Below are 14,304 nucleotides of genomic sequence, written 5' to 3'. Positions count from 1 at the left end.
AATTTATTGATTTACACTATCAAAACCTTAGCAAGAGTAAGTTAGAGAGTATTTTTGTGTCATAGAGCAAAACTGATGTGCATAAGGAATTCGTGACAGAAAATAAAATAAAGGCATTATCACATTAACTGACACACAATTAAAATGGGGAAACATTTCACTAAACTTACATCCAAAGCATACAACTGTTGAGTTACAGTATACTCCCTCTTATCCGGACACCTTTTAACCGGACTACACTCGGCGGAAATGGCATCTCTTTAACCGGACAATTTTTATCAGCACATTGGTTTAACCGGACTAGATCGGCAGGAAGTGGGTGGTGCTGAAACGACTGTTCTCGTGGGAAAGATTTGAGACCAGTGATCATGTGTCTAAATACAATGCTCTCCTGAATTTAAGTCGAATATCACAGCAAACGGTCTGTTTTAATGAGTTTTTGGGGACGTTGATTTAACCGGAAAGTACTGGCCTCGGTCCCGAGGAGTCAGGATAAGAGGGAGTCTACTATACGTTGTATTAATAGTCAAAGGTTATATACAATAACAACAAAATAAAAGACTTCTTCTAACACTAATCAGGTGATTAATATATTTATTTTCAAGTGTTAAGTATGCTGTATATTCAAAAGACATTACATTGGGAACTATTTTATACACTCTCACTGGTCTTCATCAGTTCTGTACAAAGGATCAAAATAGTATTGGTATATATGTCTTTTATTTCATCTGCAGGATAGCATCAACACATAATTCATTCGTTAAATAATATGACATATTACATTTGTCATTAGGTAATCAATTAAATGTATCCAAGAAAAGGGGTATGTTAGATAATAACAAGTCCAGGATTTTGAACATTCCTTCACAAAAAATACATAAAAAATATTCACATTATAGAAAAGCCCTAAACACAAAATAAAAACCACTACAAAAAGAATAGGAAGAAAAACCAATGCATGACAAATGGTAATAAAAGGAGTGTGGGTGAATATACCTGTAGGGAACACTGCTACGCGCGTGATTGGTGGGAACAACAAGCCAGCGTCCAGACGACAGCGTAACAAACACAAGCATACTCTAGTGAAGCAATGAGCAATGTACACAGGTCGGGTGCAAAATGTGGTTCACGTCACTCACATACAGATAAATATTTTCATAACAATAAGTTTTAAATTTGCGTATTTTTTTCCAATAATCTACATGAATATCTAATTTTAAGCAGTTTAAACATAATACGAACATTTGTAATTGTCTCATACTTGAGTAGGACATTTGTTCGTGATAGATTGTATAGTTATAGAGATACTCTAGAGAATAACTTTTGTCAATATTTATTTGTCAGCCACATTTTGCGCCCAAAGATGAGTATGAATGGACAAACATGCATCTGCCATTCAATCTTCTACACACTATTAGAAGCTACACTCACTGTATGGTTATGTGTTTCAAATGTCTATGAATTGTGTGAGTGCTGTTTTATTTACACAATAAAATGTATAAGTAAGTATAGTGTACTAAATATACTTATCAACATTTAACAGTAAAAATGATTTCTCGTGGTCATAATTATTTCTTGTGAAAGAAATCATAAACAGAGTGGTTAGGAGTATGGTTGGGAATCCTACTATTCAAAGACCACACAAAAGACTATGGATGAGAAGGTTATAGATTCACATCATATTTATAAAAACATCCAGTAAAATTAGATATTCAATTGAAACTTTAGAACAAACAAATGTTTTCCACAGCCATGACAAAATTGTGAATATCTACTGTAGTCATAGCAAAACTAAGAACGTCTTCTGCGGTCACCGCAAAGTCGTGAACGTCTACCACAGTTTTCGTAAAATGGTGAACATCTTTCGCAGTCACAGATAAATTGTGAATAGTTTCAGCAGTCACAGCTAAATCCTCAATGTTTTCCACTTCAAGGCAAATTGTGAACATCTTCTGAGGTCACTGTTAAATCTAGACCATGCAGACTCAGCAAAACACACTGCAAAATTAGGAAATTTTCACAGTAAAACCGAGCAGCGATTTTCTGAAAGTCTTCTGCGGTCATGGGTCATGGCAATATTGTTAACTTTCACAACTGTCACAACAATATCGTGCACATCAAAATCGTTCATTTTCGATTGTGCATCTTCCCAGAGGCTTTATATGATCGTGAAAATAAAGGCTCGGCTCAGCTAGCCCTGAGTTTGGCCCAAATTATTTCTGGCTTGGATTTATTTGAAATGACCATGAACTCGGCCCTAAGTAATAGCTACTCCTTCATGGTATCATAATGAACAAACACAATCTTCGACTTTAATTCCAAATTAGGCAAAACTGTATTGTTTTCCTTAATTTTGCATAACTTAAACGTAAAAGAGAAATTTCTTAAACTGTACAAAAAACAAAATAAATTAAAACACCTTAAAATAATAAGCTATATTATTTGCAATAGTGGTTTAAAATGAATTTTTTTCCTCCAGACTCACCGAGCATCTTGCTGACATATGGTTCAATGTCGACGTCCTGCAGGTGCTTGTAGGTGTGAGCATGGTACAGCCGCAACGTAGAGTCTAGACGTATAGACACCCACACTCCATCACCTACCCAGGACATCTGTCTAACTTGGCTCTCCTTGCGAGGATGTGCGTAAATAGATGTCTACAACACACAATTGAGCTGTTCAGACAATAAAATTAATAGTAAACCTTAACATTTCTCATCTTCAATTAACACGATGCTTAGACTTACTACGTACAGAAAAATCAATGGTGGTAATGTTTGTCCTGGTTCCGAGGATTGATTTTTAAATATTGTTACTAGTTCAAAAGTGATTAACATACTCATTGTTTGTAAAAAAAAATAATTCCACAGTTTTGAGCAGAAACACCAGCATAGATTTACTTTGACAACCACGTTGATTGTGACTGCAAATCGGTCCCGAGTCTTGGTCGCCTTCTAGTTATGACTGATTATCTTTATTCTACAGTTTACTCTCAGTAATTTAATGATATGATGAATGAATGAAATGAGTCATAAGCTAAAGTCTGTACAATACTGAATTTTTATTTGTTTTGTAACAGAAATCTTTACAGCTGCACTGTCCAATATTCAATAGGCATTGTGTAAAATATGCCTTATCTAATTAAGCTTAGTGCTTAAGAAGCATGAGATTTCATCAATTGAATTTTCTTGTCTCGTTTAAATTTAGAATTAATTTCTGGCAATCAAACAATTTAGGTAATTTTACACTCGTCAGGTACCTCAAATGTCACATTGTCATGAATCAACTGTATCGAACCCATCCGGAAGGAGGTAAAGTAGTATGTTACCTGCACAGCCAATGTCTTGGGGTCGAGGACATGTATCATGTTCTTGTAGCCACACCAAACCTTGTTGTGGACAGAGACTAGACAACGGATAGAATGTTGAGGAGGTCCTAGGTTTACCAGATGGTACTGTAACATTATACGATTGTGATAAAGTGAATGTTAAATTCTATTAATACTACCGTAAATTCTTGAATTACTTTATCTAACTGTACTGAAACACAACAGTACGTTAACTTGATCTGTTAACGTGGTTTGTATGTTAAGTGTCTGCAAAACATTAAAATAAAATCCAAACTCAATACTTGGTTTTATAGATTCTAAACTATAAAATATAAAAAATCCAGGTTAAAAAAATAACTTGTGCCTACTTGAACATTTTACAGTGCAATCAAGGAGAAAACATATTTTTAGAAACATTTTTGTACATTGAATACTTTATGATTTTTATCAAATTCTCATAATTCAAATCTAAGTGAATTTTTTTTAATAAATTTAAATCATAGAATGAATAAAAGAAAATGTATTATTTATTTATTGTGAACATTTACTGAACATTTACACTATAATTATAGTAACATCTACGCCTACTTTGATTGTGGCAACACTATTGAGCACCTCTTGCGGTTTACGTGACACCGTGGCCATCTCCTGCGGTCACAGTAACAATTAGATAATGTTCCACATTCTTGATTTTTTCACTCCAAACAACGTCTAAGGATCTCATTTTTGGGGAAACTTTAAAATTAACACATCATTGGCAGTCAAGAGGACGTTTTGCCTTTTTAAAAACGTTTGAATAGTTATAATTTTAGTTTTATATCAATTCCTAACAAATTCAGTAGTCCATACCTTGCTGAGGTCCCATTGACCATCCAGCCCTCTCCTGAACACTGCCACAGTGCCATCAGCAAGAGCACACAACACTCGACCACTGACATGCCTGCAACCACAAGGTTAAATGTACAAAACTTGAATTAAAACTTCTTTGACTGCACAGTTTATTGTCCGTATGCTTCAAACTACCAAAATTAACTCAAATCACACAAAGGTTAGAAAAACACTATGGAAAAAATGTTAAAATTTCACAGTCACTGCAGGTTTTTCTTGTTTTCCTTGGCTAAAACAAAGAAACCACATTCAGGATATTTTATGGATTATTGCGGTCATTTTCCATCTGAATTGGTAATAAATAAGTTTTCACAATGTGAATTTACATCCCTTCATTCAGTTATAAAGTACCTTAAATATAAAAATAATATCTTAACGTTGTCAAAACTGGTTTGTGTACTAATAAGTATGGAACATTTTTGCAAAATATTTTTTAGAAACAAATACATACCTTCACAAAAAAAAATTATTTTCTATTTAGAGTGTAACCAATTAATTAAACCTCCATTTATTTTAGTCACAACAGTACGTCCTAGGACATTCAGCTCTACACTGGAAACATTTTACACATTACTTCAGGCTAGGCCTAAAGGATCGTGGCATTATCACATAGACGAAATCCATTGGTGATTGGCGAGATTCGGACCTATGACCTCGGGAACCGAAGCCCCATGCTCTACCACAGTAAACATGTTATGTTTTTTAAGTAACTTGCACTTACACTATACTGAGCACAGAGTCTTTTAGCTTGATAGAATGCAGACATCTTCTCCATTGAGACACAGCTGAATGGACGAACACTGAGCCGTTTTGTGAGCCGAGCCACACGGTTGGCAGAACTGAGCTCATCTTCTCTAACTGCTCATTGGCCAACCCGTTCTCTGAAAATCCAGATTAAGACTTACAAAGTGTTTTTGTCCACTTTGAATTTGTATAGCTATTGAAAACTATTTATTCTGTTGTCGACCCTCATCAAAAAACCACCATTTTCAATTCTATCAGTTTCACTATAACAACAATCTCATTTTTTATACAAAATGATTGCAAATCTTAACATTCACAAAACAATCACCACTAACAAGCCTTTGGAAAATGAATATTTTTCACCAATTTTAGGTCTACCTTCAGTTCTTGTAAAGCCAAATATGACACACTGTCAATCAATTACATTTAGATTTTTTAATGTGCTGCCAATTACTTTGTTTCAAGTTAAAGTGCCTACCACAAACCGCCGTAGAAATAGTATTATTTAGAAATCTTTGTTCTAGAAAAAGAGAAAAAAAATTTAAACTTTTTGTTTGTTATCTTTATGCATCAATTGGACCTCACCGACAAGTTTTTTAACTTGGTGAGGCCAAGCTGTTGCAATTTCTATAGTAAATATATTTGAATAGGGATAGGAAATTAGATTTCTCCGATTAGTGCTGTTGCGTGACAAGATAAGTTGGCACTATTTAGTGTGCTGTTGTTACTACTCACTACGGTGGAGTGGTTAGCAACTATTCAATTAGGCCAACGGGTGAAATAAAGGTGCAGTTTGGCCAAAAATATAGCTCATCACACAGGCTAGATAGGATGAATACCAGAGACCCTACCATTAGGGGTGTTGGCAATCCCGTCCTTCAACAGTCCTTCTTTGAGGTCCTTCAGGAGTCTTCGCGAGGGTGTCGGAGATACTTCACATTCTTCTGCAAAAAACACAAAACAGGATAAAATATTTTTACTGTCTATCCAAGCTTTTATTACCGTTTATTGTAAAGGAACGGTCCAAACCATGGTCTTGTTACTATCTAACGTCGACATGTTATTCACAAGCATCTATAATTGATAGCAAATGACAAATATTAACTAATACTAAGTTTAGCCTATAAGCTAAGAAAAGCTTTCTTACATAAAGCCTTGCTGTGTACTCCTCAAAAATTGGGTGTTCAAATTAATCAGGTTAGGCATTATTTTTAAATACAACAATGTTTATTTACAAAAAAAAAACTGTTTTAGCTTACTAGCTCTCACCTATATCTGTATCTTTAAGGCCTCAGTATCGTTAGAGTAAGAAATATTCCACATTTAATTAGGCAAAATTACCTGCACTTCCAGCTGTTAAACTGTCTTTTATCAGTTCATCTTTCAAATTATTCACCAGCTGATGTTGGGGTGTCACGGAATCTATAACATATAAAACATGACATAAGTCTCCATTACAGGGAATGAACTAAATTAGTTGATAAGAATAAGAAGAATGTTTCATTGCCCTTACACTGCTTTACTTGCATGGCACTGACAGAAAATATCTTAGAACTAAGGTTTTTTTATTTTTTCATTTTATTTTAATGTCCCACCTTCACCTCTTAGGACGCTAAGTTCTAGACCGGAACTTTTTTTACACATAACTTTAAGCTAGTTCTAGAGGATTGCAGCATTAATACTTTAATACTTTTCAATCAAATGATTTGAATAATGATCTACATTATCATTATAGATAAAATCCATTGGTGATTGGAAGTATTTGAACCAGGGACCTCAGACATCGAAGCCCCGCGCTCTACCACTAGAACATCTAGCTCCCCAGAACTAAGGTTTAGTTAAAAATAATTTATGAAATCCAAAAACAGGTAGTTTTAAGTACTATTTTAATTTAGAATAGTTCAAAAACCTTGTTCTATAGGGTAACATTTTATAATACTGTTTGGATTTTATAATAGTACTAGCTGGCCCAACAGACGTCGTCCTGTCCTAATGTGGTTTTATGTCAATGCTCGTTCATTTTCAAGATGAGCTCCTTCGCATGGCTCAATCACTTCCTGGTTGAAGTTTGTTCGCTACGCTCACTCACCTTTTGGTTACAAATTAGCTTTTGTCATAATTAAAAAAAATAATAGTGCTACACCCTGTTGGCAAACCTATTGACTTTTTAATGCTATTGAACATCACAGAATCAAATTGTTAAGTTGAACCAGCTGTTAAGATTCTTTAATTCCATTTAAATTATGACTTCTCATAAGGTTAACATGGGAAACTCCAGAGCCACTGGGGCGGAGCCCTTTTGACGGATCTGCACAAACTTCACACAAACCATCCTTGAATTATGCTTAATAATGCCTGAAAGTTTCATTACAATCTGTTGAGCGGTTTCGGAGTCCATAAAGGACAAACAAACAAACATACATACATTGGATTTTATATATATAGATTTGGAATAAAACTAGTAGGTGCCATATCGACACTGTCTACCATATTGTTTATTTAAATCCCACCATTGTTGATGTTGTCCTGTGAAGTATGTTCAGAGACGGGAGGTAGAGTGGTAACATCGTCACTGCCTGTGGCGCAACTGACAAACGTGATCTGTCCGATCTTGGGCTCCGAGGGCTCCGTCTCCCCATCCCCATCCTTGGGCTCCTCAGTGTCGGTTGTCTCAGTGGTCGCAGGCACCTCCACGCTGGTCTCTGGCACCTCGGGCTCGTCTGAGCTGAGGTAGTCACTTGGCAAGGCACCTGCAAAGACATAATCATTAACCAATAGGAATAGTATCTTGCTTAAGCCTTACAATGACAAAACTAAGTATCAGTAATTAAAAGTATTTAAGACTGCAAAATTATCCATTTTGAACCCTATTAATGTGATGTATAGGTTCAAAATCAAGACCTATTCGGATGAGTGTGACAACAGATTCTCAAATTTCATATTTGGTTACACTTTTTATTTTACCACACAACTGCAACCTGTGTTCAAAGAAATAAGCTTTTTAATAAGGATGTAACCAAAAGTTTTTTTTTTCTCTTTGATCAGTCTAGGATTTCTCTGTTTACCGGCAGGATTTTTATAATTTAACAGAGTTAGGTAAGTAATCTTCCAATATTACAGCATTTTCCAGAGATAATCGTCATGTTGTTTGACCATCTCAAACTACACACTATCCAAATGGCATTTAGAGGCTTTCAAATACTGTTCTCTATTATCATGAACCCATAAAAATCTTCTAACAAATATATATCCTTTGAATATATTTATTTTAGGTCAAATCTAAGGTAGATAGTGATGGGAAATACCTGGGACACTGGCTATACACAGCAGGTAGGACTGGCAGACATTGAATGACTCTAGTATATCAGCTGGGTTGTTGGCATCTATCACAGTTACCCTACTGACTGAGTGAGTGCTTGTACAGATCCACACCAGGGAGGACAACACCTGCTCATTGTCTTGACGCTCTCTCTCACCCTCCTGACAACAGACATCATGATTTAGGGCTTTAGATCAGAATAGGAGTCGACACACAAGTAAGCCCCTATCAAAAACCTCCTCTAAGGCGTTGGTTGTGGCAAGGTCGGACCAGACGAACTATTACCATCATACAGTAATAACAGTAGGCTATCTGTGTAATAACAGTAATAACTAATGTGTAAAAACATAAAAATTTCATAGACGCAGTGATATTGTGATCATCTCTCACAGTCACAGAGAAATCATGATATTCTGCAGTTGCAGCAAAATCATGAATATCTACTGTGATCATGGTGACTTCATCGTCTTTGACAATGGCGGCAAAACCACAACCTGCATTTGTGGCAAAATTGTTAATTTTAGACCAAGCATCTCCACAAACACTTGACTCATTCCGAGCTTGGCCTAAAAATAATTTCAGCCAAGAAAGGATACCTTGGGCCAACTGTTGGTATGACCCAACTTGAGAATATCACTGACCCGCAGTGTGCAGACCCCTATTCAAATTAAAATAGTCTTATTATAACATAAGGGTGTAAGTTTTTGTTTTGGATTACCTTGAGCTCTCTGTCGAGTTGGTCTACTGGGTTGTCATCCTTCTGGACATCTTCCCCCTCCTTCTCCTCCCCGTGACTGTTGGAGTAGAAGACACTGGCCCCAACAATGTTGCCTCCGTCTCTAGTCCTACCTCCGGCTAAGTTCACTCCAGTCGCACACCAGATCTAGCAAGAATAACCAAAAATCTTACACATCTCTTACAGGCTGAAGATTATTGAATTATTATTGAAGTAATCTAATTTCATAACGGCATGTATTTCAGTGGTGTAGTGAAGCGAAAAAATCCTATATATTGATAGACAGCCTGAGTTTTTTCCGAGACTATGATAAACATGGCCACACTGGAAAATTTACGACTTGTCCACTAATGTTTTCTGTTTGATAATTTTACATATTTGTTCTTCATTTTTGTTGTTTTTCTACACCAATGGAATTTATTTTTTTGTGAGGGAGTCGTCTGAACCATAGTTTTCTTTCTATTTAACATAGACCTTTTGTTAGATAGCATCAATTATAGCCCAATAAGAAATTGTGTCTAGGTGCAGAAGCCCTCTTAATTAAAAAATACCTCTGTATCAGCCAGTATAGTCATGTAACTTATAGTCATGGGGCTGTCTGTGACGTAGCCAACCAGTGACATCATGCACAAAATTCTAGAAGTTTGAGGCTGATCAACAGCCAAAAGCAAACATAGCAAGTTTGGTCGCTACAACAACAATATTCTATAACCTAATTTCTGAGAACTTTGGGGTCAAAAGCTATTTTTCTGTATGACGATACACAATTTTTCTCTCAATGACTCATCCAACTAAGCTATTTTAAATTTTAAAAAATAGCTACAGCTGTTTGATAAATGGATGTCTACCTTAGTATCTAATCTTCAATGATTGTAGCAAACTAAATTATCTAAATTTAATTCATGAAGCTTACCTTCATGCCAGGTTCTTTCTCAGTGAGTGGTCGACAATAGACAGGAACAGGCACTGGTACCTGCGGGGCTGATGAGCCTGGCGGGGGCATTATAGACCTCTGCGGGGCCTATCACACATCAACAGATTAATAGACAATAACAAAGAGGTGCTAAGAAGGAAATATAGATGGGTAGGACACACAGAAAGGTGCATAAAGGACCAGGGAGATGTTGTCAAAGAAGACCTGGAATGGAACACTGCTGGTAAAGAGCGGAAAGACCTAGAGACCATGGAGAGGGACGCTGATGGAAGAGGTAAAGATAAAAGGCAATATGAAAGGTATCAAGAGATATATTTGTATCAAACATCAAGAAGCTCTCAGTAAAATAGTATATAGCTGTGTATAAATAATAAATAAATAAATAAAAGAGAAATGAGACCATCAGAGCTAGGTAGAAAGGGACAATATAGGCTTGATGCTCCAAGAGTCTACTGCATTAATTTGATAACAAGGGAGGGGCTTTGTTTTGAATTTTCTGTTTTGAGAATAATTGATGTCAAAATAAAGCGGTTGATTTGAGTTACGCTTAAAATTGATGTCAAAATAAAGCGGTTGATTTGAGTTACGCTTAAATCAATTAAGTTTTAGTAATTGACAGAGTAATAAGCTATTTTCGCTACGTTATGTAACAATTCTAATTGTGACATCGAAGTTATTGGAACTGATTGAATCATTAAAATACCAAACAGAAAGCTTACGAATAATTTTGTTTATTTTGTAGCGATATCTTCTTTTTGAAATTCACAGTTCCAACTTTTACCTAACACATTATTGACAGTAATCACAATATCAATGACGTTAACACTGGTCTGCAAGTTCTACATTGCTTTCATAAGGGAAATTAAATAGACGTCTTGGAGAGGCTCAAAATGTATATATCAATAAAAACCCAGATTACAACCGCCATATCCTTAATGACAACCTCCAGTTTAAATTGAATATTATTTTTAACACTATACTACAACAATAAAACATATCTGACTAGTTGACCACAACTAATAACGAATATAATTGAACCAGATAGTGCTGGTTGAAAGTTACGGTTATTAAATAAGCTACACAGGAAAATGAAACCGTAAAGCAATAGAAGAATCTCTACATTAGCTTTGCTTTCAATATATTTACAGTTACTTATTTTACCTTTTGACTTAGCAATTTGTGATAGCAAGTGTGTTTTCAGGTATGTAAGGTTTAAGGCATAAAATTATTCAAAATAAATTTAAATACCTTGGCAGGTAAAGACCAGCCGTAAGCCTGTAGACGGCCGTCATCTTTGCGCACATGAGCGCGCACTTGTCTGTACTGCTCCTTGCGCTCAGTAGCTCTGCGCGCCGCCACCTTCTCACTGCATCTGCACACCACCAACAGTAAACACCACATCGCTTAAACACTAACAGGCGATGTGTGCAAAGTATTAATCCAAATTTATATCAATGATTATAGTTTTGAAGATAGGCCCCTACTCATACGACTCCCTCAGGGGCTCTGCACACTACAATCTTTTCATTGCACTGAACATCACCTCATTGTTAAAACACTTAAGTTTTACGCACAGAATTAAGACAACTTCATAGACATGGTTAATGTATTGGAATTCAACTAATATGTTTGTTTTGAAAGAGCTAATACAATTTTTTGTGCTCAGTATCATCGAATTGGCCAGCACCGTTTTCTAAGCATCAGAATGTTTCAACACTGCATAATTCTGAGTCTGCTTTGCACTCTTTCTCGTCCTTTCTTTCACTTGGGTACAATTGCAAATACACCACTTAGATAGGTTTGCATTGACAGGAAAACGTGATAGTTTTAGATTTAGCCAGAAATATTAAACAGCGTAGATAATGAGAAAGTAGATTTATTGATTGATAGATTTTGCAATTCAAAGTCTTTTAAAATATCCTCAGAATTTCATACTATAAAATCCTAGTTGAAAGCTTGTTAATGATAACATCTGTGGATACCACACAGCAAAACAACACAAACCAATAAAGTCAATGCCAATAGTCAGAATTGCAGTTGGCCAACTTGGTACAAAGAGGCACTGAAGGAGCTATCGTTTACGAGTGTCACAAATAATTATTCATCGGAACAAGGATTAGCAAATTACTGTGGTTATGGTTAAGATAAAAAATAAGTTTTAATTTTAATAAATAGGCTAAGTATTGAAAATTTTACCTGTGCTGTAGCAAAACAAATCAGCTGTTGTTTACACATGAGATATTGTCTCATACAAAAAATGTAAATTCCTTGGTCATTTAACAGGTTTGTATACGTACAATTACAAATACACGCAGAGACTAAAAGTTTTACTCACATTAAGAAACAAACATAACAGAGGGCAAATGATGTGCAATGTAGTGGCATCGGTAAAGGCCCGTTCACACGGGGCGAGTTTACAAGCTACACGCCAGCGTGTAAGAAGCTGGCGAGTTGGCGAGTGTGCTTGTATTTGTTCACACGGAGCTTGTCCACTCGCCAACTTGCAGACGTGTAGAAAGACGACGGCGAGTGGGCTTGTAGTCATTCACACGATGCTTTTTCCACTCGCTCAGTAGCTGGCTTGAACCAAATCCTCCAACATCTTTGAGTAACAAGCGCACAAGCACAAGCAACTGTGTTCGTTCACACTGGGCTACTTTACACGCCTACTCGCTCAAAAGCTGGCGAGTTGGCGTGTAAAGTAGCGGCAGCGTCAACTTTCTTCAGCGCTTTTTTAAAAGCAGCTTTTGAGCGAGTACGTCGTTCACACTGAGCTGTTTTACTAGCTGCGTGTAAAAAATCCGGCTTGTAGCTTGTAAACTCGCCCCGTGTGAAAGGGGCTTAAGTGAGTCAAAACCAAAACCTAATGCTTTTTAGACCTGATCACAGGTAAAATAAACCTTAAATTTACTTATTTTGATGATCCAGGAATAATTTCACCATGCAATAACAAAATAAGTATACACTAGAACCATGAGCATTTTGATTAAAAAATTTAAAATGTATTTTGTAAGTAATAAGAGCTATTTTGTACAGGCCTTTGATAGAGAATAATAGCTCTTTTAACACTCTTCTTGCTATGCAGAGATTTTGTATAGGATGGGCTGTCTGTCTGTCATGTCTATTAAAATAAAATCTTAGCTCAATCATTAGCGACCATAGACAAGGATACTTAGGGCAAAGCAAGAACGCAGACAGCAAAATTGTATTAAGAAAATAAACTTTATTAACAAATTTATGTTACAGTTATATTTACAAAACATGCTACATCTTTTATCACAGATAGTAACATAGCTGAGTAAAAATCAACATAGATCAGTTTACTTATTCTAGTAAAGCACTTAAAATGTATTACATTTTATATCATACAATACACTTCTTTGGGTAAATAAATGATTCGCTAACTGAAATAACTAGGCAGTGACTAAATTAACTAGGATAATTACATTGTACATTTGACTAAAAATGTTTCATTAGGAAAATCTAAATGATTTGAGAAAATTCTCATTGAAATTCTTACTTGGCAAAACTATGAACCAATTAGTTACAGGTTTCCCAAATTAAAAACCTCATTACAAACAATTCTAAATTGTTCATAGAACTCTCAATTTTTTTACTAATTGAATATGAGAAATTACGCTTAACTTATGAAATAGTTCTCAACACAAGATATTTGCACTTTTTGAGTATTAGAAACTATAGCACAACTGTCTTTAATAACTGCACCATAATAAATATAAAGTTATAAAAATGTTCATTTAGTTAAAAAAAATCACACATTAACAATCCAGGCTGACCTAAAATAAGATTCTAGGATTATTTATTGCACAGGTATTGTGCGTAGATAAAAAAACCGATTTTGGTTATGTACATACTTGGGGTTCCTTTTCAAACATAACAAAACCTTAAAAGTAATGAAAATAAAAAAAGATTTTAAAATATGTTAAACACTGGCACGCTGTTATTTTTATTGGTGTTAAATTCAGTGTTAAGTTAGACTCAAACTCAGAGTTAATGGTTCATTAATTAATTGTATAACCAAGGCACCAAAAATTAGACTAGTTGATTAGATAGTCCTTGACTATTGATACAACTAGACATTCCATCCCCATGCTAAAGTTGTCACCAGTTTGTTTTTAAATATTTTTTTTATCGAAATTGTTGTAGTTGACGTGAGCAACTGACAGGATGTGCTGATCTAAATGACTGATTTCTGTCAAATACACAAACTCTTTTACCAAGTCAAACTGATGTAACGATTTATTATGATCTATAGCAACTGTTATTATCCACTAACTATGTCAGCAACAAAAAAAGGCAGAAAATATAATTTTAGACACTAGCACAATTTGTGA

The 14,304-nt window shown here is 35.4% G+C and overlaps 1 protein-coding gene across 11 annotated transcripts in view; it reads right to left on the bottom strand.

Moving 5' to 3' along the window:
• LOC128994342 (C-Jun-amino-terminal kinase-interacting protein 4-like) overlaps positions 1 to 14,304 on the bottom strand; it is a 63,760-nt gene that overhangs the window by 18,298 nt on the left and 31,158 nt on the right. For all 11 annotated transcript variants that reach the window (XM_054418824.1, XM_054418832.1, XM_054418826.1 and 8 more), the window contains 11 exons: positions 11,198 to 11,321; positions 9,929 to 10,036; positions 8,998 to 9,162; positions 8,266 to 8,440; positions 7,471 to 7,710; positions 6,302 to 6,382; positions 5,812 to 5,904; positions 4,938 to 5,097; positions 4,178 to 4,268; positions 3,329 to 3,454; positions 2,486 to 2,657 (listed from right to left, as the gene is read on the bottom strand). In XM_054418824.1, the coding sequence (XP_054274799.1) occupies positions 2,486 to 2,657; positions 3,329 to 3,454; positions 4,178 to 4,268; positions 4,938 to 5,097; positions 5,812 to 5,904; positions 6,302 to 6,382; positions 7,471 to 7,710; positions 8,266 to 8,440; positions 8,998 to 9,162; positions 9,929 to 10,036; positions 11,198 to 11,321 (1,535 nt within the window). The remainder of the gene's footprint in view (positions 1 to 2,485; positions 2,658 to 3,328; positions 3,455 to 4,177; positions 4,269 to 4,937; positions 5,098 to 5,811; positions 5,905 to 6,301; positions 6,383 to 7,470; positions 7,711 to 8,265; positions 8,441 to 8,997; positions 9,163 to 9,928; positions 10,037 to 11,197; positions 11,322 to 14,304) is intronic.

Source organism: Macrosteles quadrilineatus, unplaced genomic scaffold, assembly GCF_028750875.1.
Source record: "Macrosteles quadrilineatus isolate MER2022 unplaced genomic scaffold, UCM_ALF_1.0 Scaffold_5__1_contigs__length_97177068, whole genome shotgun sequence".
Lineage (NCBI taxonomy): Eukaryota > Metazoa > Arthropoda > Insecta > Hemiptera > Cicadellidae > Macrosteles > Macrosteles quadrilineatus.
Note: the sequence above shows the minus strand (reverse complement) of the source record. Positions and strands in the feature narration are given on the sequence as shown.